Source organism: Sciurus carolinensis, chromosome 5, assembly GCF_902686445.1.
Source record: "Sciurus carolinensis chromosome 5, mSciCar1.2, whole genome shotgun sequence".
Lineage (NCBI taxonomy): Eukaryota > Metazoa > Chordata > Mammalia > Rodentia > Sciuridae > Sciurus > Sciurus carolinensis.
The window spans coordinates 10,190,392-10,216,659 of record NC_062217.1 but is presented as its reverse complement, the minus strand read 5'-3'; the positions used below and the strand labels follow the sequence as shown (position 1 = coordinate 10,216,659).

Genomic DNA, 26,268 nt, shown 5'->3' with positions numbered 1-26,268 from the left:
GAAGTGAGTTGTTTGGACTCCTAGTGACTGCGTCGGAAACCGGGCGGCTGTCCGGAGGAGGAGGTGTGTGGCGGGTCTCTGGGTCTCGGAGCTATTGTACAGGGCTCCAGGTGGTGGCTCAGGGGAGGGGCTGCATAGCCAGGCGATTGGTGCAGAGCAGGGTCCCAGGAGCTAGGTGGCTTCTTGCTGGAAGAGCCGCACAGAGACACGCCTAGGGGCGGAGCGAAGTTTCCAGGGCGGCGGGCAGACTCTCTGGGAGAGGCAGCCTAAGGAGACTCGCCAGCGAAGGGTGAGGCTCCCAGGCCCAGGACGTAGGTCCGGGCCCCTGGGATCGTTGCAGAGGAAGACAGCCCAGCCCAGGTGGTAGTTGTAGATGGAGGGGAACCTCTAGAAGGGCAACTGACCAGCGAGATGTCCCCACCGAGTGACTCTTCCTGGCCGGGGGAGGTTTTCCCACAGGGACTGTAAAACCAGAGACATAGGCACAAACAGGCCTTGCCTCAGCCCGCAGTCTAGTTCCCCATTGGATGACCATTGGTCAACAAGTGGAGGCACCTCTGCCCACAAGCAGGGAATATACGCCACCTGAGGGTTACCACCCCTAGAGAGGCAGCTTCTTCGTGGAGCTCTGCATTATCAACCTCCTCCAAGACTTCAGGCTACTGAAGGATAAGAGGGGATATACTAGCAATCTTCAGGGACATTATAAGTTGACATTATAAGAGGAAATCTGCAATATCTTAATGACCCACTGATTCCTGAACAATATGAGAAAACAAGGGAAGAAAATGCCCCAAACAAATCTAGATGTTACATCAATAAAACCCAACGACAGCATGGCAGAAGAAATGACAGAAAGGGAGTTCAGAATGTACATAATTAAAATGATTAGGGAAGCAAACGATGAGATGAAAGAGCAAATGCAGGCATTGAACGATAGCACCAATCGACAGTTAACAGAGCAAATTCAGGAAGCAAAAGATCATTTCAATAAAGAGTTAGAGATATTGAAAAAAAACCAAACAGAAATCCTTGAAATGAAGGAAACAATAAACCAAATTAAGAACTCCATAGAAAGCATAACCAATAGGATAGAACAGCTGGAAGACAGAACTTCAGATATTGAAGACAAAATATTTAACCTCGAAAACAAAGTTGAACAAACAGAGAAGATGGTGAGAAATCATGAACAGAATCTCCAAGAACTATGGGATATCATGAAAAGGCCAAATTTGAGAATTATTGGGATTGAGGAAGGCTTAGAGAAACAAACCAAAGGAATGAACAATCTATTTGAAGAAATAATATCAGAAAATTTCCCAAATCTGAAGAATGAAATGGAAAATCAAGTCCAAGAGGCTTATAGGACTCCAAATACACAAAATTACAACAGACCCACACCAAGGCACATTATAATGAAAATACCTAACATACAAAATAAAGACAGAATTTTAAAGGCTGTGAGAGAAAAGAACCAAATTACATTCAGGGGGAAGCCAATACGGATATCAGCAGATTTTTCAATCCAGACCCTAAAAGCTAGAAGGGCCTGGAACAACATTTTTCAAGCTCTGAAAGAAAATGGATGCCAACCAAGAATCTTATACCCAGCAAAACTTACCTTCAAATTTGATGATGAAATAAGATCATTCCATGATAAACAAAAGCTAAAAGAATTTACAAAAAGAAAGCCAGCATTACAGAACATTCTCAGCAAAATATTTCATGAGGAAGAGATAAAAAACAAAGAAGCAAATCAGCAAAGGGAGGAATTATCCTAAAGGAACTGTCAAATAAAGGAGGAACCAAGATGTGTCAAAAATTTTAAATATGAACCAAATGACTGGGAATACAAATCATATCTCAATAATAACCCTGAATGTTAATGGCCTGAATTCATCAATCAAAAGACATAGACTGGCAGATTGGATTAAAAAGAAAGATCCAACAATATGTTGCCTGCAAGAGACTCACCTCATAGAAAGAGATACCCATAGACTAAAGGTGAAAGGATGGGGAAAAACATACCATGCACATGGGCGCAGCAAAAAAGCTGGAGTATCCATCCTCATTTCAGATAATGTGGACTTCAAGCCAATGTTAGTTAGAAGGGATAAAGAAGGACATTTCATACTGCTTAAGGGAAGCATAAATCAGCAAGATATAACAATCATAAACATCTATGCCCCAAACAGTGGCTCATCCATGTATGTTAAACAAATCCTTCTCAATTTTAGAAACCAAATAGACCATAACACAATAATACTAGGTGATTTTAACACGCCTCTTTCACCACTGGACAGATCTTCCAAACAAAAATTGAACAAAGAAACCATAGATCTCAATAACACAATCAATAATTTAGACTTAACAGACATTTATAGAATATATCATCCAACCAAGAGCGAATACACTTTCTTCTCAGCAGCACATGGATCCTTCTCTAAAATAGACCATATATTATGCCACAAAGCTAATGTCAGCAAATACAAGAAGATAGAGACACTACCTTGTATTCTATCAGATCATAATGGATTGAAGTTACAAATTAATGAAAGAGTAAAAAACAGAAACTACTCCAACACCTGGAGATTAAACAATATGCTACTATATGATGAATGGATAACAGAAGATATTAGGAAGGAAATTAAAAAATTCTTAGAGGTAAACGAGAACAAAGAAACAACATATCAAAATCTCTGGGACACTATGAAAGCAGTACTTAGAGGAAGATTTATTTCATGGAGCGCATTTAATAAAAGAAGTAAAACTCAAAAAATAAATGACCTAACACTACAGCTCAAAGCCCTAGAAAAAGAAGAACAGACCAACACCAAAAGTAGTAGAAGACAGGAAATAGTTAAACTGAGAGCTGAAATCAACGAAATTGAAACGAAAGAAACAATACAAAAAATTGACAAAATAAATAGTTGGTTCTTCGAAAAAATAAACAAAATTGATAAACCTTTAGCCACACTAACAAAGAGAAGACGAGAGAAAACCCAAATCACTAAAATTCGGAATGAACAAGGAAATATCACAACAGACACGACTGAAATACAAAACATAATTAGAAGCTATTTTGAAAATCTATACTCCAACAAAATAGAAAATTTCGAAGACATCAACAGGTTTCTAGAGACATATGAATTGCCTAAACTGAACGAGGAGGACATACACAATTTAAATAGACCAATTTCAAGTAATGAAATAGAAGAAGTCATCAAAAGCCTTTCAACAAAGAAAAGTCCAGGACCAGATGGGTTCTCAGCCGAGTTCTACAAAACTTTTAAAGAAGAACTCATTCCAATACTTCTCAAAGTATTCCAGAAAATAGAAGAGGAGGGAACTCTCCCAAACTCATTCTATGAAGCCAATATTACCCTGATTCCTAAACCAGACAGAGACACATCGAGGAAAGAAAATTTCAGACCAATATCCTTAATGAACATCGACGCAAAAATTCTAAACAAAATTTTAGCAAATCGCATACAAAAACATATTAAAAAGATAGTGCACCATGATCAAGTGGGTTTTATCGCAGGGATGCAAGGTTGGTTCAACATCAGGAAATCAATAAATGTCATTCACCATATCAATAGACTTAAAGTCAAGAATCACATGATTATTTCGATAGATGCAGAAAAAGCATTTGATAAAATACAGCACCCCTTCATGCTCAAAACACTAGAAAAAATAGGGATAGTGGGAACATTCCTTAACATTGTAAAGGCCATCTACGCTAAACCCATGGCTAATATCATTCTAAATGGTGAAAAACTGAAAGCATTCCCTCTAAAAACTGGAACAAGGCAGGGATGCCCTCTTTCACCACTTCTATTCAATATCGTCCTTGAAACTCTAGCCAGAGCAATTAGACAGACCAAAGAAATTAAAGGGATACGAATAGGAAAAGAAGAACTCAAACTATCCCTATTTGCTGATGACATGATTATATATTTAGAGGAACCAGGAAATTCCACCAGAAAACTTTTAGATCTCATAAGTGAATTCAGTAAAGTAGCGGGGTATAAGATCAATGCACATAAATCTAAGGCATTTTTATATATAAGCGATGAATCTTCAGAAAGAGAAATTAGGAAAACTACCCCATTCACAATAGCTTCAAAAAAAATAAAGTATTTGGGAATCAATCTCACAAAAGAGGTGAAAGACCTCTACAATGAGAACTACAGAACACTAAAGAAAGAAATTCAAGAAAACCTTAGAAGATGGAAAGATCTCCCATGTTCTTGGATAGGAAGAATTAATATTGTCAAAATGGCCATACTACCAAAAGTGCTATACAGATTCAATGCAATTCCAATTAAAATCCCAATGATGTACTTTACAGAAATAGAGCAAGCAATTATGAAATTCATCTGGAAGAATAAAAAACCCAGAATAGCTAAAGCAATCCTTGGCAGAAAGAGTGAAGCAGGGGGTATCGCAATACCAGATCTTCAACTCTACTACAAAGCAATAGTAACAAAAACGGCATGGTATTGGTACCAAAATAGAAAGGTGGATCAATGGTACAGAATAGAGGACACGGACACAAACCCAAATAAATACAATTTTCTCATACTAGACAAAGGTTCCAAAAATATGCAATGGAGAAAAGATAGCCTCTTCAACAAATGGTGCTGGGAGAATTGGAAATCCATATGCAACAGAATGAAACTAAACCCATATCTCTCACCATGCACGAAACTAAACTCAAAATGGATTAAGGATCTCGGAATCAGACCAGAGACCTTGCATCTTATAGAAGAAAAAGTAGGTCCAGAGCTTCAACATGTCGGCTTAGGACCAGACTTCCTCAACAGGACTCCCATAGCACAAGAAATAAAAGCAAGAATTAATAACTGGGATAGATTCAAACTAAAAAGCTTTCTCTCAGCAAAGGAAACTATCAGCAATGCGAAGAAAGAGCCTACAGAGTGGGAGAAAATCTTTGCCAATCATACTTCAGATAGAGTGCTAATCTCCAGAATCTATAAAGAACTCAAAAAACTCTACACCAAGAATGTAAATAATCCAACTGACAAATGGGCTAAGGAAATGAATAGACACTTCACAGAAGAAGATATACAAGCAATCAACAAACATATGGAAAAATGTTCAACATCTCTAGTAATAAGAGAAATGCAAATCAAAACCACCCTAAGATTCCATCTCACCCCAATTAGAATGGCAATTATCAAGAATACAAGCAACAACAGGTGTTGGCGAGGATGTGGGGAGAAAGGTACACTCTTATATTGCTGGTGGGGCTGCAAATTAGTGCAGCCACTCTGGAAAGCAGTGTGGAGATTCCTTAGAAAACTTGGAATGGAAACACCATTTGACCCAGCTATCCCACTCCTTGGCCTATACCCAAAGGACTTAAAATCAGCATATTACAGAGATACAGCCACATCAATGTCCATAGCTGCTCAGTTCACAATAGCCAGATTGTGGAATCAACCTAGATGTCCTTCAATTGATGAATGGATAAAGAAAATGTGGTATATATATACAATGGAATATTACTCAGCCATAAAGAATGATAAAATTATGGCATTTGCAGGCAAATGGATGAAACTGGAGAATATCATGCTAAGTGAGATAAGCCAATCTCAAAAAACCAAAGGAAGAATGATATCGCTAATAAGTGGATGATGACACATAATGGGGGGTGGGAAGGGTTAGTGTTGGGGTTGGAGTTGGGTTTAGGGAGGGGGGCAGGAGTGGAGGAAGGAAGGACTGTATAGATGGAGGGGAAGGGTGGGAGGGGAGGGGGGGAAGGGAAAAAATGGCAGAATGAATCAAACAACATTACCCTATGTAAATTTATGATTACACAAATGGTATGCCTTTACGCCATGTACAGACAGAGAAACAACATGTATCCCATTTGTTTACAATAAAAAAGAAAAAAGAAAAAAAAAAAGAAAAAAAAAAAATGAATGCTAAAAATTCACTATATATCCATTATGTAATACAAAGCTGCTCCCCGCCGCCCTTCCCGTTGCATCACAACCTAGCTTGTCAGTCTGAAAGCTGCTCTCCCCGCCCTTTCTGGTGCAGCCATTTTCCCCGCCTCCCAACTACTGTCAGTCTGTGAACATGCTGGCTAGCTATTCGTTCATCAGTCAGCTTGTTAGCTCCGCGGGATTCTTAAAGATAGCTTCACTGCCATCTTCTCTCTCTTGTTTTTCTCTCTCCTACTCACTTTCTCTATTCTCCTCACTTTTCCACTCTCTCTAGTGTGTGCCCTTTCTCTTCCCTTTTCTTTTCCTCTCATTTTCTCTCTTACCCTGCAGGGAGACACTCTGTCTGCTTAATAAACTCCCTTATGTGATTTCCCATGTCCGGCGTGGTTTTCGTGGGATTCCTTACACATTATATATACATAATATATAAATATAATATAAATAATAGATATACCAGAAAAGGAAAACTGCACCATTACATAAGAATTCTAAAGTTAGAAAAATCAAGAGCTATAGATCAATTTGCTGGACTATGCATATTTAGACATCTCCTTCCTTCAACTCCCAACTTCTGCTCAACTGATGCAAAGAAATAGGCATACATAAAGGAATAATTATTGCGTGGATAAAATAGATCAAAACTATGTGAGCAAAACATCCAGCGGTCAGAGTTTGAGAACACAGAGCTGTGAGCAGCAGCTGAAGCCAAGATGATTCACAAATGACTTGGGGTCCACGTAAACCTCAAGGGCTTCCGTTGCCCTGCAGAGAGGAGTTGCAACCTCCCAGTACAAGACAGGAGGAGAGACCAGTGTGACTGCAAAACTGGGAGCTACAAAAGGGACTCTGTGCTTTACACAAAAACTGGAAGAATCTACCTCCCAGCTCCCGGAAGCAGAAAGTTGCCTGACTTCTATGTTTGCCATGAGTGGCAAGTCTCCTGACAGAAACCAGACACCCAGTCTTGGGCCAAATGAAGTATGTCATCCAAATGTACCCTCCCTTTACAGTTAAATTAGTTCAAGGACTCTCCTCCCTTGAGGCACAAAATGAACAGGAGGATGGGTCCAGAATGGTTGATATGGATGAAATTGCAGCTAACACAAACCAGGAGTTAGTTCAGGCCAGTGTCCCCCTGAAAGAAACCCTCACTGAAAACAAGCTCACAGTCAATTATTACAATGCACAAAAGGAAATGAAGGCAAGAATCAAAGAGAATTAGAAGACATGGAAGGATCTGCAAGAAGTCCTTAAATAAGCAAGTTTAAAGCACTTAACGTGATAAAGGAAGATTAAAAAGAAAATTGCAAAAGCAGGAGGATCTGAAAGAAAAGACCAAAGAACAGACAGATTTGAAATAAAATTAAATAAAAATTCTAGATAGGAAAATTATGCATGTTGGCATTAAATAATGAGCACGTTGAATCACTGACTAGATAATACCAAGAAAGAAAATTAAGACTTCAGGAGGACTTGAGCAGAGAAATATGCAAACAACTTCAAGAGGCCTATGACATAATCCAAGATTTACCAGATATCTAATAAGATGTCCAGAGGACAAACAGAAAATAAAAGGAAGTGAGAAAGCAAGACTTAAAGGCATCAGAATAGAACAAGGTTTAACAAATAGCAAACTAGTATTCCAGGAGAGAGAGAGAGAGAGAGAGAGAGAGAGAGAGAGAGAGAGAGAGAGAGAGAGAGAGAGAGAGAGAGAGGAAAAGAGAGGGAGAAAGGGTCTTGAAAAAATAATATCTGAAAATCATCCAGAGTTGAAGAAAGGCATGAGTCTCATACAAAGAATGAGTCCCTGGCAAATAAAAAACAAAAGACCCACACCTCACTCACTATAGTAAAATCATAAAATACCAAAGACAAAGGGTGAATCTTTAAAACTACCATCATGGAGGAAAAGGGAGGAGACAGATGTGTCATAAAAAGGAAAAAGGGGCACTACAGTGTGACTCGTGGACAGAATGTGATTGGCAGCAACAGATTCCAGAACACAGTGGGATAATTTTTTAAAATTATAGAAGAAAATAAATAGCAACTGAGAACATTATATTTATTTGAGCTATTAATCAAACAATGAGACAAACTGAAAGCATTTGTAGAAGAGGGCATAGGAAGCCCAGGTACTTGACCAGGAACAAAAGAAAGACAATACACTTAATCCATCTTTATATACGCTATTCGTCAAAAGCTAAAATAAAAATCTAATTCGTGAAAGAGTACTTTCCATCACCAGAATTAATAAAAGCCTGTGTCTCAGAAATTGGGCAGGTTACATAAATGTGAGAAATAAAACAAGTCGGAAAAATGAAACTTGTAGCCAATGGAAGGATTCCAGTTCCACCTTGACACAGTGATACCCAAAAACTGTTTGAAGGGACACGTGGACACATGCTCACGCCTCCACCTGTACCCCTGCAACGGCAGACTGAGCACAAGTTAAAGATCTATTTCCTCTGAAATTATCTCACCTTCTTTTTATTTTATTTAACATCTCTGTGTATTTGTATATATTTCCATCATCTTTTAGTACCTAGACAGAGAAAATATATAATAAATATGTGAAGATACCTCAATTTTAAACTTACTATAATACCTCTCATAGTCTCTTAAAATTCTTGCCTTCTTACAAAAAATAGGAAGACATCTCATTTTTCTATTCATTATCTAAAAGTAACTGTGGTCAATAATAATCTTGGCAGTAGCAAATGTGGGGGTGGTTGTTTTGTTTTAAAGGCAGCACCTAATATTTATTAGCCAATTCTGATTTATCTTAGATTTAGTTTTATGTAGCAGGTTTATTTTAGTATCCTTGGTGTGTTTTAGAATGTTTAGTGTATTTTCCTTGCAGGCGTGGGAGATGAGGGTAGGTGCCACCTCGTTTGTCTCAGCCCCATGTGGTTCGGGCTGGAAGCCCTTTTTCAAGGACTGGACAACCTTTTCTCCAGAGAAGGAGGCTCTGACCCTGCTCAGCAGTTGGCTCTAAGCAGGACTTCCAGGAGGAAAGCCAGGACCTGCCCTCTGACCTTCCTTCAGCTTGACCTGAGAGTTGGGTGAGGGCTTTCCTAATTGAAATATTCCTTCTCGTGCCAACTGTTTAGATGGTGAAATCGACTTACATTCATCAACTTTCTAGGGAATTATGTCCCACTCTCTGCCATCACCAGTGGGGAACATTTCCTTGATTTGTTCTTATAAGACAATTCACATTTGGTTCACTTGAGTATCCAACTTATCATGGAAACTGATTCATCAAGACTGAACTGAAAGGTCAGAGTTGGGTTTGAACTTTCTTTAAATTTTCAGTCATGAAAATTCCACAGAGCGGTGTTTTGAAAAGGTAATGTATCTCTTGAAAATGACTAGCTAGTCCTCAAGTCTGCATAGAGCTCAATGAGAGAAAAGATGTCGAAAGACATACCTGAAAATTTGCTTCCACCTAGGTCCCCTAGATCTATGAGCTAATCAAGAAGACAGGAGTGAAGTACACATGTGCACCTGCATACGTGCACATGCACACACAGAGTCATGTGGATTCACCGTGGGACACAAGTGGGTTGAAGTGTGAACTTTCAGGCACAAGCCTTTGCTGCTGTAGTTCAAAGAAGGGAGACAACAAGTATTTGGGAAAGTATTTGGTGTATTTGGGAAGCTGGGTGAGTGGGCCTAGAGGGTGGGGCACATGTGGCCAGGAGAAGCAGGAGAAAGACACCCCAGAACCACTGGGATGATCATGTTCAAGAAGAGCATGGACTGCTGTTGTTCAGTAGAGCCCACAATATGCACAGTTTTTTTTTTCCCTTTAATATTCGTGCATAGCAGAAATGAATACCTTCTATTTTAAAAAATTCATTCTCATAAAATAAGAGGAGGATTATGAATCCTTATGGTCTTTTTGAAAGGTAAACCAGTAGTCATCCATTCTACTAAAAACGTGCATAACTTGTGACCCAGAAATTGTTTCCAGTAATCTGTTCTAAAGAAGATTCATACATGTGCACAGGGCATATATGTGTGTTCAACACAGCATTATTTATAGTAGAAAAAACTGAAAGCCTTTTAAATGTGTCTCAGTAGGAAGAATTAAAATTATTTATTTTAACCATGATGCTTAAGAAGAGGAAAGGGGCAGGGGAAGAGGAAGGAAGAGAGAAGGAGGAGGGATTCCATATGGCAGAATTTTACTTTCCTTCACTAAATCTCATTATTTTCAGTACTTCTTTTATGATCTACAAATATTTTTAAATAACTATAAAATGCTAGTTTCTTAGAAACCACTAGATACTTCCAACAAATATTTTCTTCCAGGTAGAACAAAACAAAAAAAATCACTTTTTCTCCTGAGAAATCCCCTTTAGACATCCTCTTTCCTTGTCCAGTGAAACTCAGACCAACATCTGTCTTTTCAAATCCATTCCATAGGAAATTCTGACCAGTGCCTCCACACCAGACAGTGGCTCCTTCCTTAGTCACATCTGCAATTTCTACCTACAACCCTTCTTTCTAACATGCTGAATAATATCCGCACATCTAATGTCAGTTTAAGTTGGCCTGTGACCCTGTTTGAAAATCTCATAACACCCAACGACAGCGACTGCACAAATCCTCGTGCACACACTCTGCCTGTGACTGATCCTACACCCAGGTGTAAAACCCCTGTATTTGACTGAGTGTATTCACAACGGTTCCTCTGGTGAAATTTCATCGTTTGTCAGGTTTTTCTTGAAGGAATTCCTTCAGAGAGCAAACATAGAACTCTCAGGCGAAAGCAGGAACACTCTGGGTTGAATTCTACTGCCCGGTTCTGTCTTCTATGTGTTTTTCATAAACATTGAGAAGCCCAGTGGCAACAGTAAACATGAAGATTAATACCGGAAAACAACCCTTGGGTGTTTTTTCAGAAAGCATCATAAATCTCAATTACATATTTTACAAATGAGTCTTGACTGTGACTTTTTAATGCAATGGCAATAAAAATGTACATTCTGTAATACATCATAGTTAAAGATACATAATAACTATCTATTTTGTATTACTTTGTGAAGTTTTCTTCTGATACCACATATGGCAGTATGAAATATAGTTTAACAACGTTTAAATCTGATGAATCAATTTTTAGCAGCAGCATCAAAGAAGTTCAATTTACATTCTGATTGGAATAAAAGTGATTTTCTTTCATTGTATTTTATGTCCATATTTAATATCAAGTGTAAAAAGAGATGAGTTATAAAAATAATAGAATGTCAATAAAAATATATAGGGAGGGATTTTAAAATCGAGCAATCCTTATGTCAAAAACTGAAGCATTAGGTCTGTGTGGGGAGATTCATTGGTGATCTTATTTCATCAAGATATGAGCAGAGCTCCCAGCAGAGAAGCTACTAGTGATGAAAGTAATCTCTGACATTTCTCATCATTATTTAATAAAACTGATTTATGATCCACACAGGGAGCCGGTTCCATATCTTCTGGTCAATACTACCCAAAGTCAAAGGAGGAAAATCCCATGAAGTAAATAACAGCTAAAATACACAGTATTTCCCCTTGGAAAAAAATACCAGTCCCAAACTTCAATACCCATAACAGCCACCTTCAGAAGCGGCTTGGGACTATCTAGAATCTGGAAGAATGAGTTACTCTTTAATTTTCTGCATTTTCTTGAAAGGCCCAATTAATTTTTTGATGCCACAAAAATTTACAAAGATTACAAGTCATCACATTAAATTTGTATAAGCACCAAAAATTCACATTTTAATTCCTGTGAAGATGACAAGGTGTAGATTTCCCACCCAATATTTTAAGAAGGACATATAGAAGGAAATCCTTGCAAGTATTTTTTTTAATTAAGAGGACTAATAAGGTAAATAGTCTGTGTGTCACATCTCTTATACAGAAATGAATGAAGTGAATGCATACTTTCGAATTCATTTTGGGTAAAACTGTTGTTTAATTTGTGGTAATTTAGAAAGCAAAATTAAATATTCACACCTTAAATGAAGGAGGAAGTAAATTCAAACACACAGGAGAAACTCATACATGTGGCTATAAATTAGAGTCAATACATACATCTTATAATGGAATTTGAATTTAAGCCAGATAAGCATAGAGCTGAACAAAACAGCTTCTTTCTCCTCACTTCCTCAACACTCTGCCTGTCTCCTCCCTGCATGTTGACCACCTGGTTTTGCAACATGGCAGTACCTACTCATTTTTGCTGCCACTGTTTCTATCCCTTGCTTTGTAAAACTACCTCGCCTTCCAGGCATCCTTCATCTTTAGATCCTTACCTCCAGTTAACACGTGCTGCACACTACAGTGGGCCCTCCACATCCACGCTTCCCCATCCATGCATTTGACCAACCACACGTCAATTTTTTTTTTTTATTATTTCATCTGTTGTGAACATACACAGACCTTTTGTTCTCATCCTCATTCCCTAAACAACATAGTGTAACCACTCTGTGCAGAGCACTGACATTAGGGGTCATAACTAGTGCAGACACGATTACGTGCCTGGGAGAATATGCACAGGTCATCCATAAACACTACGCCATGCTGCCCAGGGTCACTCCATGTAACGACTCTCGGTCACACAGAATGCAAAGGACTAGATCGGAAGCCAGACACCAGCCCCAGAGCACCCTGGTCTGCAGTGAGCAACTGGCAGGCATGATCACATTCACCTCTTGCCCTAAGAACTTCAGGATGAGAGAAGGCGAAGATGGTTGATGGATCATTAGGTAGGAGGACCCACATATCTGGTTCCTTGTCATAAAGAGGCTGTCATGGGCCAGTCACCCTGACAAGCCACTGGAATGGAGGAGGCTCTGCAGGGCTGACTTCACAGATCTTGTAAAGTTTGCAGCCCAGGAGCCTGAGCTCCACAGCACGAAGGTGGCACCCTTGGCTCCTGACATGTCTGGCAAGAGACAGGGCAAATCCATTCTTGCTCATCTCATTCTCCTCGCCTGTCAATTGGGATAACCATACCTTACAGGTTTGAGGATTAAAAACAGTGGAGGGAAACCTTTTTGCCGACTGCCAGTTACGTAACAAGCAATCTATACATGATAGCAGTAGTTGTCATAAGTAATGATAGTGATTACAAAAATGAAGCCTGTCCATTGGACAATTAGTCACCGTCACAACACAGTGTTTATCATTTCCTGGCTTTATCTTTGATTATTATATTTAATGATAGGGAATTGGCCACTGTAGAGAGCACACATGGTATGAAAAGAACATATTATTTAAATGCCATTTCTATTAGCTGTTTTCCAGTGTCCTGATTTATAGTTTGCTTGTTTAGGGGCTTCCTCTGATATAACTTGTTTTGGTTGGGCTTGATTTATTCTGGGTGCTTTAAGACTGGATTTTTTTTCTTATGATTTGAAACACCAGTTACAAAAGTGTCTGATGTCTATTTACATTCTGAGTGACTCTTCAGGATGAGTTTTATCATCAAACAACATTCACTGGGTTGTTTAATCCAAACTGAATGTGTTTCATTCTTTACCTGACTATACAGTGGTGGAGAGCTCACAACCATCCTCCAAAGAGCTTTGCATTCAACTCCTACACCAAATGCCTTACTTTCTTCTGAAAGATCATGACAAGTAAATCACAGTGTTTGCTGTGAGTTCTTTCCCATGTATGACAGATCTACCAGCACATCACTTGGACAGTGGTCATCTCCATCAGAAACTCCCCAAAGGTGAGTAATGCTATCAAACCAAGAGTGAAACTCAGTCTTGGAAATTATCTTGGAACTTCTTCTTCATCAGCACTGATGTGACTTGGAATAAGGTGTGGTGGAGACAGACAATCAATGTGGGAATCTGCAAAGGAAGAGAGATGCTGTGGCCCTGCCTCTGCCCAGAGCTCCTAAGCTCACCGGATGCTCAGTGCCCCCACCCGCAGAACACAGCACCAAGAATCTGCCTTCCAGAATTCTACCCATCAACCAGAATGGAGCGAGGTGTGGGGACAGTCAACAGACAGGGCCAAGTTCAGAACACCTCTGCTCTCCCCCTCTGCTCTTCCCCTGCTGGAAGACCCTGAACCTGAGAAGCAAGGGCTGCAAACAATGGGGAATGTCCATCTGAGGCTCTGCATTTCTTCTGTCCTGGTTTCCTTGGGCACACATGCTTTGTTAGCTGCTCCAGCTGTTGGCACACCACGTTTCTACACCATCTAAGTGTAGCTTTCCAGCGACTTCTCACTGCAACCCTACAAGTAGATCTGTCATGTACCCCATTTCACAGATGGGGAAATTGAGGCAATTCCTTTCCAGTGTCACCAATTTAGCATATCACGGGCCCATGCTCCAAACTCCAGAGCCATTCCTTTGAATCACTTCATGCAAACTCTACCACAAAGGAGTCAAAGGAGTCTCTTGCTTGTATCAACATTAAGCACACTGCAGCAGACAACATACATCCACTCGGATGTTAAAGGATAATCATGTTTTAAATTCAACTGCACCCATAAAGCATGGATCATGTATGTCAAGAAAATAATTTCTTGTCCTCGTTTTGGGGAATATATTGTTTTTCTTTCTAAAGAATTTTTAAAAATAATCTCCTAAAATGACAGCAGTTTGTGTATCTGTGGAGATAGATAATATCAGGAAGAAGGTATCTGTTTCAACCTAAACTGTAGTGACCATTTAGACATTTTCTGATTATAGTACAAAGTCAACATTTCATTATCAAACAATGTCATGCAATGATGATGAATTCAATCATCTTCTGAGAAAAAGAAGCAAACAGATTCCATGAAGCTTATATAGAAAAGGTCATGAGGACTAGTGAGCTTTACCAAGAAAAACAGACAGAATTTGGGAAAAGAAAAACCAGAAAACAACTTCATTTTCTATTGTGGCTCCATCTTCTAAGACAGACAGGACTAGTTATGAAGAATTCAAAAGGACACACTTTGTTCAGACCATGAGTAAATATTTACAGAGGGCTCCCTATGAGCCAGGGATTGCATGAGGCCCTGGAGACATGAAGATGAAAAGATGCAACTTCCTGTTTTCAAAGAGCTTAAATCTTTGAGAGATAAATGTGCAAATCTACAGTACAGCTATACTAAGATAATTGCTTTAGTGAGAGCCGATGGCCCCCAGGGTACTTCCCTGCTGGAAATGGTCCTCTCAAACCAACACTCTTTATAAGGAGACTTCCTCTCTCAAAGAGAGATTAAATATATCCTTTATTAACAGAATGTATTGTAAGCCACAGTAAAGAAAGATGAATCAACTTGAATAGAACTCAGCATTTCAAGTTTAGGCACTATGGCTGCATTTCAAATAGGGTGTGATTTGCTTTAGCAATATGATTTTAAAGGATTGGAGGGGGATTTTTTCAAGAACAGTTGAGCCCTCGAATACAGGCTACTCTTCATAGAGGATGGAGGTTCACCCAATGAGCCTCTGAAACAATGAGCTGTAGGTCTGCATTCTAGTCCTGCCACCTGGTGGGGTGGCTGGGCTTGTTCCAAGCAGCTTACCCTCTCTGTGTCTCATCTCATTCCATACCACCTATTTTAATTTTTCAGCCCATGTTCAATACTATATTCTGCTATGAAAGCTGCAACTTTGTAGTTCAGTTCATAAGTCAGGAAAGTAGCCCAATCAATAAAACTCCACTTCCCAGCCCAGACTCTCTTGTAACCTCCTGGCACTGCTGTGAACTGGAGGCCCTGGTGGGAGTATGTGCACCAGCCATTGGTTCTGACATCAGAAGGTCTTATGGCTGGGTTTGCAGCGGAGGCCACGCAGGGTTGATAGGGGCTGATGCTCCCCTCTGGCTACAGAATCTCCCATGGTACAGTTGCCCATTGAAATGTGAACCACATTAAAGTGAAGAAATCAGTTTGGCTTCCAAAAGAGCATAATCACCATCCTGCTATAGAGGGAAAGATCTGTCTCTCAGGCCATGAGTCGAAATATCTAGAACTCTCTTAAATGCATGTGGGCCTGGAAATTTTAAATAAAAATAAGTTTGTGAAAAGTGATTTCAGCAACAATTCTCAAAGTATAAAATACTTGGTTAGAATTTCACAGTTTTTGTTTTAATAATGCAAAATGTGCAAGTTGGAGGAAGTGTAATAAATAGAGTGATATCAACTAAATGGCAAAAGTTAATTTCTTTCACTATGCATGTAAGGGCACATTTCAGGACTTAATCAAACAAGGAAAGAAGAAATGTACACATTTGCCACATTGTATTCAAGTACCAACCTTTCCATATACAGCCGGTGCATCTTCATTAGGTATTTCACTGGCTGTTCTCTGTTCCAGAGCATTCTCAGCTTTCCACACTCATAAATTCCTAATATCACAGGTCTTTAAGACTTACCGTGCTTACTAGGGTATAGTTACAGAAGGAAGGAAACCAAGTCTTGTTATCTTGAGTTAACAACTCTAAACCTTATTCAACAAACACATGTTTTTATGTACTAAGGTTAAAAATCAAAACAGCCTAATGTGAAAGATTTTTAACTCTATACAGACACTATAGACTATATAAACAATCTGTTACAGACTATCTTATACCATAGGCATAGATTAAAATTTGCACATGCATTTCTTTTATACTATAGCCAGAACTAACATGAAATATCAATTATAAAATTAATTTCCATTTCATAAGCATCACAAAATAGAAACTGAAAATGTGTTTTACCAGTAAGACAGACCTATCTCATTAAAGCCACTGTAGCCCAGCTCTTGCCTGCTAAGTCCCAGATCTTCAAGGTCCAGGCATTTAAATCCAGGGGGGCACTGGTAGCCTTCTTCTAGCTCAGGTGAGCAGTGTGTATCTGGGATAGCTAAGCTATTCCAGGTTACATTCCTGTGAATAAGACACCAGAGTGTTAGAAATTTTGACAATAGTGTTGATTAAAATGAATGACATGATAACTCTTCATGAATAATTACTATAGGGGCACAGATTTAAGATTTATGATTCATGAATGGTATTTGGAACTTAATGCCATATCAAACATTCTCAAATGATACTTGATTAATTCCCATAATAGTTCCTTAGAGGAATATTACTGTTAACTGCTTTTGCCATTAAAGACTAAGATCCAGATAAGTAAAGGATTTTTTGCCGTAGATTTGCATAGAAGAGATAAATGCTAACTTGTCTGGAGATTCCTTGTTATTCACAAAATCCTTGTCCTGCTGTTGGCACAAATGTTACTTCTCCACTTCTGATCAGCATTAGGTGATGACGGTCATTTACTGTATGGCACAAATCCTGAGTTTTATAAATGATGCTTAGCCATCTGCTGTGACCACAGATGTTCAGTTTAGAAAGAAAATCAGGCTATAAAAAGAAAAATTGAAGGTATTGCCTTGGAAAGAGAGAGATTAGGAGGTGATTTGGTGATGGTCTTTTAGGTGGAGCTGACAGACCCTTTTCTGTCCTTAATGACAGGCTAAGGCTGATGTGGAAGGATGAGATAGGCAATGGCTTTCTTGATGGCAAAAATTCTCATCACTGCAACGAGGACTATGGAATCTCGTTCCCTGCTGAACTTATAAACAGGCCCCATCTGCTGTCTGAGACCATTCATAAGGACTGTGCCAGAGGGCACAGCTGGGTAAGACAATTTCACAAGCTTCTAAACCAATGACCTTGTTATAGTCATGTCCCACTACGTTAGTGTTTCTAGGAATTTCTTGAGTCCCTTCACTTATGAAAAATACCAAGGCTGACTTTCTGGGTGACATGTTCTTTCCTTTAACACCTTTCCATGTTCAAGTAGCTACTCCCTTTCCCATATTGAACACTTCCTCTAAAGTCCCGTCCCACGCTGTGCAATCCCATAAATATTTGATACATAAATACACATGGTTTTACATACCCACACATGTGCACACAGACACACACACACACACACACACACACACACACACACACACACCGTGCCTGCTGATAACTTGCCCAGGGCTCAGTCATAAACAAAGCTCTAGAAGCCTCACCCACAATTCAGAGAGCATGTGCATATTCCTTCAGAGTTTTGCTTTAGCTGTAAATCCGCAAATTTGTCTACACTTCCCAGGAAATGAGTAGTTCAATCATTCCGACCTCTATTCACTCTTTAAGCTGACCCTTTGGACCCCACATACAAAACCAATGGGAAGGTTCCACCTACAGACGTTATCACTTGGGTGGGTTGGAAAGGTAAGGTTTTAGGCGAGCACCTCACTGCTCCTCAGTTCACATTCTTCCATGTAGGCCAACAATTCTTCCTTGCCTACCTCTAATCTGAGGCTGTTTCAGCTTTGGCACCAACAACACTAAAGCAAAATAGCAACCACACTCCAGAGCTCCAGTTGAGTGAGGCTTGCTGGGTTCAACACCAGTTCTGCATTTACTGATTATGTGACTTGAATAGGTTCTAAGTCCCTTTAAGCTCAGTTTCCTTATCCATAAAACAGGAAAGTACCATAATTGAAAGCAAATTTAAAATAAAGAGAAGATCAGTGGAGTAGAAGAAAGAGAATGAGAGGGAGGGAGGGGGAAAAAATATAAAGGGAATCTAACAGAACCATGTTATGTACATATGTAAAGGTACCAAAGGGAATATCTCATTGATGTATATGTAGAAAGTACCAATCAAAAATAAATAAAGGTGTGAAGGTCAACAGAGTAGAGGAGAGAGAAAATGGGGAGGGAGGAAGGGAGAAGAGAAGGGATGGAAATGAAATCAAATTTCTTATACATATAATGATGTCAAAAAGAATCCAGATGTTATGTACAAACATAACGCTCTAATAAAAAATACATATTTTAGCAAACTTGCAAGAGGGTCACATAAAATGAACCAAGTAATGTGCATATATAAAAACTATCATGTTTCAAGTGACCAAATAAATGTTTATTATGAATGATTAATAATTATAATAAATTACAGTATTAATCAGGCATGTAAAAGCACAAAAGTCTTGGATTATACAAAAAATAGAGAAGAAATTTTGGCCAGTGATATTGAAAGCATTTTGCTGACAGAACTGAGTAACTGAAAGATACTTAATAGATTACCTAGTTCTTCATCTATACTAGAGGAAGGCAAAATGACAGTCAAAGAGGGAAAATGGACTAGACTATCAAAATTAATTTGCTAACATTTCAAGTGTTTTTAAAGTGAGCAGCAGTAATGTTCTAGAAAACATTCCATCCACACAGATTGTTGAACTCTTATTTCCAGTCTTCCTGGGCATGAATTCTGGCTCAGCCACTTACTACAAGTGTGACTTCATCTACCTGTGCCTCAGTTTCTTCATCTGTAAGATGGTGTGGAAATGCCTACCTCATAGAACTGGGACAAAAATGTAATGACTTGTGGTTGTACAGGACATATAATGGGTACTTGGTTGGTTATGGGTAATCCGAAACTTGTAGACTACCTAGACTGAAACTCCAGCTCAGGAGCCTGCTGTTTTGGTGGCCTCATTTCTAAAATGGGACTGATGACTGCTTCTACCTGGCAGGGGCACTTAATGGTTAAGTCAGCTAATGCACAACATCCAGAATAGCACTGGGAATTAGTTACTCACTCAATAACTGTTAACTATCATGATTGCATTTTCATTGATTTATAGATATTGGACTTTTTTTCTTCATATTAGCACTGATTATCATTTCAGGCACAACTCTCACTAGCCCAGATATCACTCTGAAGGCTTTTGGCTTCAGAGGCAGCAGATCTGAAACGTTATTTTTGCCAGCGTCAAGCTATTAGCAGATTCTCATTAGACATATATTTATTAAGTGATTGATTGCTCTGGAACACATGTTTCTAAAACCATATGGAAATTCTTATTTTTAAAAATTGGAATGAACATTAGGAATTTCCAGATATATATTTGCTATTTATCTTAAGTTTCATTTTCCTGGTTAATAAGAATCTTCCAGATTTTATTTTGATTTGTTAATACTAATTATTTTATTATTCATATTTCCTTATATATTCTGGATAGAAAATAGATTTTCTGGAATCAGTTATGCTGAACTGCTGTTCCACCTGGCAAATTCTAGATATGGACTATGATGCTTCCAGTCATCATAAATATCTGCTCAGGCCAAAGTGAGGTTCTCCAGTTGCATTTCTTACTCACAGATTCCTTGAAAAATGTATCTACTTGTAATCTCCCAGATTTTATTTTTTAGCCAGTTTCCATAATCTTCAAGACTCTGAAGTTCCTCTTATTCATCTCTCTGTGCTACAATCCAATTAGAAAAATTTTCATTTTTGTCTTCTGTGACCTCTTGGCTGTGTTCTGCCAAACTGTTTTTGTGGAAGGCAGAATACTGGTTCCCTAAAGATTCTAACCTCTGGAACCCAGGAGTGCAGTTGACCCTCCATATTCCCAGCTTCCAGGTGGGATTCAACCACCTCAGGTGGAAAATATTATTTTAAAAGATTATATCTGTACTGATACATACCAGTAACTTCCCTGTCCCTATGCCCTAAACAATATAGTGTAACTGTTTACATAGCACATTTATTGCTCTAGGCATCATAAATAATCTAGAGATGATGTGAAGAGTATAGGAGGGTGCATGTAGGTTCCTGCAAAGTGTGCGCCATTTTATCCAATGACCCAAGCATCCTCAGACTTTGGAATCCACAAGGATTTCAGGAACCAATCCCCCACAGAGACCAAGGAAAAGCTATATTATGTTACTTTGGGAGGGAATTAAGATTATAGATGTGATTCGGGTCAAAAATCATGAGTTATGAAGATTGACCTTGATTATCTAGGTTGGCCCAACCTAATCATTAGTCCTTACAAGTGGAAAACTTCTCCTGGCTGTGGAGAGAGAGATGTGACTGCAGAAGAAAAGCACAAGGCAACTTGACTCCACTGACAGTGGAGATGCTGGTTCTAGACATTTTTCCTAGGCCAGTCTCCTTCTATATTTGGCTTTTATTACTGAGTTGCTCTGAGTTTTCTCCTTGGCCTTCCTTTCTTATTCTCATGATATTTCTCCCTATGCAATTTCAACTACCATCCCAATATTCTTTCATTATAGAAACTAAAACTCTGAGCCACATGCCCAACTGCCTATATTAGACCTCTCCACTTGGTTACAAGTATATCCAGCTCAATGCCCTGTAGTGAACCCAGTCTCCTTCCCCAGCGTTCTCCATCAAACCAAAAAGCACCAACATTCACACAACAGCAAACTGAGATCGTGAAATCACTTTGACAACTACTTCTTCCTCAAGACTCATAAGTAATCGTCGGTTCTCTGAAATACACCCCAAGGTATCTTTCGAGCTGTTAGCCCTCCCACCCCTTCCTCTACATGCCCCATTATCCAGACTCCTGATGGTCACCCTGGACCTTGCTCTTGGCTCTTCCCATCCATTTGGCACAACCCATATTGAAGATTTTTCATAATCATCATGCTACCTTGATAGTAGCAAACTTGCAAATGATCCACAGGATGCTGAAGGATGTGGCTATTCCCAAGCTTCCCACAGCTTTTTGCGTAACTTTCCCCAAGTATTCTGCTGTTCCACATCTTATTTTGTCCTTCCTCCATCAGGATCTCCTCTGCATGGTAATCTCTCCTCCCATCTTTGCTTGCTAAACTGCACCAGCTAGCCTTCAGATCCCAGCTTTAGTCGCTCTCTCAGGGAATTCACCCTACTCCATCTAACTGGGTTAGGTTTCCCTGCTGAAACGTGTCAGAGAACCTTTGTTTTTGCTTAGGACAAATGTAATCCATGTTCATATGGTCATCTGTTTATTGGATTCCTCCCACCTCAACCGCTCCCTACTGTAATTTCCCATTCCGTATAGTCCTGGACACATAGTCTGTGATGTTTAAACTTATGGATCAACTTGGTGAAACTACAGAGCCTTGTTTTTGGTCAAACTCCATTCTAGATGTTGTGGTTAAAGTAGTTTTGAAATGTGATTAACACAGAAATGTATAGACTGTGAATAAAACATGTTTTAGTCAGCTTTTTGTCACTGTGACCAAAATAACTAATGAGAACAACTTAGAGGAGGAAAGTTTATTTTAGCTCATGGTTTCAGAGGTCATGTTCATGGTAGGCTGACTCCATTGCCCTGGGCCTCAGGTTAGGCAGAACATCATGGAAAGCAGCACAGGACATGGTAGCCAAGAAGCAAAAAGAGAGAAACCCCAAATGTATGCCACCATACTTCTCCAGCCACACCCCAGCTGCCGACAGCTTCCACCCAGTTAATCCATTCGAGTGCAATTATCCACCAATTAGGTTACAGCACTCTAATCCCATCATCCATCCCTGTAATCTGGCACCAGCTCACACATGAGCTTTGGGGGACACCTCATACATAAACCATAACAGCATATTATCCTCCATAACATGAGTGGGCCTCATTTTATCAGTTGAAGACCTTAAGAGAAAAGACAGATCTACTACCAAAGAGAAAGGTAGTCTATCTTAAAACTGCTTAAAACTGCCAGGATTTCCAGCCTGCAGGCCCACTTTGAATATGTTGATCTTGCCAGGTCCCATATCCCGTAACTGTATGAGCTACTTTCTTAAATCTCTCTCTTTGTGTGTATGTGTGTGTGTGTGTGTGTGTACGTGTAATTTGAGCCAATAAACAGTTATATTTCTCTGGAGAACTTTGATTAACATAGTAGGTGCTTAATAATTATTTTCTGAATAAATGAATGAATGTGTCTTTCCACCATTATTTAAATCTATGATGAATTTATCTATTTATTTGTAAAGCAACTACAGAAAGAAACTCTTCAATAAGTGCATCCTATTTGTATGTGTTGTTTTTGGGGTTTTTTTTTTAGTGTGATACCTACACTTTGGCAGGGATTCTCAACATTTTAAATTTCTGGCTTTAGTCATTTCCACGTTTAAAAACAAGTACTGGAATCCCTCTGAGTAGTTAATTGATTTTCAAAAGGCTTTAATTATCCTCCTGGCATATGGCTTTTAAAAAAATTCTTAACAAAATATCCTATTTACAAATAACAATGAGTAGGAATTTGAGAGCTAAGAAAATGTGTTCTGAGCCTGTTGCTAAAATTGTTTAAAATAACAGCTCCAAATAATAACTCAGGACTTTAGTTCTATAGTTTTGAATTAACCATTAATCTTAGTGGCACAGAGCATTGAGTCATATAGTGGAAACCAAGAATTATCATCTCATTTCAGTGTTTAACCAACTGAATTACCTTGGGCAACTCACTATAGCCACTTGAGCCTCGGTTTCCTCACCTGTAGAGTTAGAAACATATTCCTTGGGGGGTGCATTTTATTTCATTTGAATGACTATTTGCTCATTCAGAATTATTACTGTGATATCACTGTGCCACAAAGCATGCTAGAAATGGAGATGTGTAGGAATGTATTTTCCACTTAGAACTTTACTACTCCATGTGAGAAAGGACAGAAGAGGAAGGGTCACAAGACAGCACACTGCTGCTTTAGGAGCTATGACAGATATGCTCGTGGAGTTTCTGAAGCATCATCAAACACCACATATGGCCATGGAAGGTGTGGTGGGTATTGGGAGCACCTCCAAGGATAGCTGCTACTTGGAGTAACAGCTATGAAAGGACAGCAGGGACGAGTTCCAGGAATGGATGACACATTCCACTCTGTAAGTGAAAGTGTCAAAGCCTGGGAATGCATATGTTACGGTTGGGTCTGGAGTGTCCCCAAATGATCCTGTGTTGGCAGCACAGTACTCAGTACAGCAAGACTCAGAAGTGGGGCTTTCAGGCAATGACTAGAGCTCTGACCTCATCAGTGGATGGATCCATTTGCTGGAATAATCCATTGACACCCAAATGGACAACCGGGAGGTGGGACCTATGTGGAGAAAACAGGTAACCGGGATGTACCTGGAGGGGAGATTTAGTCTCTGGCCCCTTCCCTCCCCCGACCCCTCTGCTTCCTGGCTGCTATGTCCTGGGATGCTTTCTTCTCCCACACTCTTCCACCATGATGTTCTGCTTTACTTTGGGCCCAGAGCAGTGAAGTCAACCAACCATGGACTGAGACCTCTGAAACCATAAGCCAAAATGAACGTTTCCTCCTCTAAGCTGTTCTTGTCAGGTATTTTTGTCACAGCAATGAAAAGCTGAGTCACACAGCATATAGGTATACGTGGATTATGGGAACAGGCAAAGTAGAGGGGGAGGAGGATGGCCTGTTACCCATTCACTGAGAGCTGTGGTTATTCGGTGTTCTTTCTCGGGTTGTAAACAAGCAGGTGTTGCCATGCTAAACAATTTTTAAACTACATGCTTAGAGATTTACAGAAAGGAGAACAAGGTAGGTATGTGGGCTTTCCCCAAACTGACAACTACAACTGATGTGTCATGAACTAATTGTTCCACCTGTTCCTATTTTGTGAGAAAGACCCCAAAGGTCAAAAACATTATTTCACAAAAAACGTTATTACTAAATTACTTCCAAGGTTTTCACATACTATACCTATGATGTGCATTTACAGACAGCAATTTAGTTAACATTGGTATTACGTCTGTTCCTTGAAAAACTGAAGATCAGCAGGATGATATTGACTTCTTGATGAGCCAAATTTTACCTATTCGTTATAAAAAAGATATTCATGGGGACGGAGCTGCCATATATTTCTGAAGTTGGAAACCCACAGAAATTGTGATGCGAAGAAACAAACAAGTCCAGCATGACTAATCCACATGCAACTGATAACACGACACAGTCTAAGGGCATTTTTTTGTTGTTGTTGTTTCTTATTTCATCTTTTCAATTTACATTGTGTGATAGGAAAAAAAATTGAAGAACATAATTCTAATTAAGTCCAGAGGAAACAATTACACACACACAACACACACACACACACACTGACTTTCACCCACACTTGAGTGTGGCCTCTGACACCTAAGGTAGTGCTTGTCTTAATCTTGGTGGTAGGCAAGAAAACAAGGTTCATTGTCTTGCAAAATGCTGACCCTTGCTAAAGGTTGTCCCTGTCATTGCAAGTGCCTATAAAGAACCTGCTCTGGCTGTCACCTGCCTATCTTCAGAGAATCATCTGGCTTCCTTCTCACTTCTCCTTAGCCTCCTCCTGTCAGGATTAATTAAAAACTCCTCGGAATGGGCCTAGCACATTCTAACACTGCTGGCTTTGAAAAACTAATCCCACCTTGGAAAGTAAGGATCTTTTTTGTGGAGATAAATTATTTATTGATTTTTGAAGATTTTTAAAGACTTTCAAAAGACTACCTAAACTTTCAGTAGGGCTGCAAAACAAGATAGTCGGAGGCAAGAAATAATATTGATGTCACACCTTTTCTAATAAGCAAGTTAATCTGCACTATTTCCAGGAAATAATTCCTCTTTATTATTAAAGTGAGTATTTTGATATAATTTTTCAACTTTCAGTCATTCCTAATTGGCTCGGTAGGCAAAGCTATAGAGATCTGTAGACATTATGCACAAAAATGGTAAAAAATGAAAAATATTTTCAAATATTTTGGCTATGAAATTTAAATGACAATACGAGGTTATATTTTAAAGAAGTACAATAAATAGTCATCTTACCTTGTTACAGTTGAATATTTTTTTAAGAGTTATATATATTTTCCCCAAGTTTGCTTTCTACATCATCCACTATTTTGCCAATATGGACGGAGACTGTGCACTTGACAGGAACCAAGACTACAGCCGAGTCGGGAGCACGTAGTGAGAGGAACATAGCCATATGCAAAATTGCCTCAGAAACAAATGAGGATGTAGACAATGTGAAGACAGCTCCCAACCAGCCTATTTTGAGGTGATCAGTCAGTCTACTCTCTGCATTTTTCAGGTGTGGGTCAAAAGTTGCTCAAGCAGTAGGTCCTCTACCTTTGCTTTAAAAACTGGAAGATGCAGGGTGAGAAGTTATATGCACAAGTGGGTCCTTTGTCTCAATGGAAAGAGGCCACCAGAACTGAGCCAACTGTCACAATTTTATTTGTTCAGCAACTTTTACTAATTTTTGTTCCTGGAGAATGTATTGGTGATTCAGCCAACAAAGTCATGTGCAGTAAGGAGCCATGCCCTTCGCCTCCTCATGAGGATCATGCCTCATCTATAAGACTGCACTGCGAACTAACAATGGGGAACACAAAGCATCTCTTACCTATTAGAAACCCAGAGTCTGGTTGTGTTTATTGGATGCAATCGAACTGAGTCCTAAGGCTGGAGAGAAGCGCTCTCCCATTTCAATGGCTTTCCTCTTTGGGGGATGGCCAGGTGTGGAGGG

The 26,268-nt window shown here is 39.3% G+C and overlaps 1 protein-coding gene across 5 annotated transcripts in view; it reads right to left on the bottom strand.

Moving 5' to 3' along the window:
* Nalcn (sodium leak channel, non-selective) overlaps positions 1 to 26,268 on the bottom strand; it is a 313,879-nt gene that overhangs the window by 238,747 nt on the left and 48,864 nt on the right. For all 5 annotated transcript variants that reach the window (XM_047553611.1, XM_047553608.1, XM_047553613.1 and 2 more), the window contains exon 7: positions 16,692 to 16,846. In XM_047553611.1, coding sequence (XP_047409567.1) covers positions 16,692 to 16,846 — 155 coding nt within the window. The remainder of the gene's footprint in view (positions 1 to 16,691; positions 16,847 to 26,268) is intronic.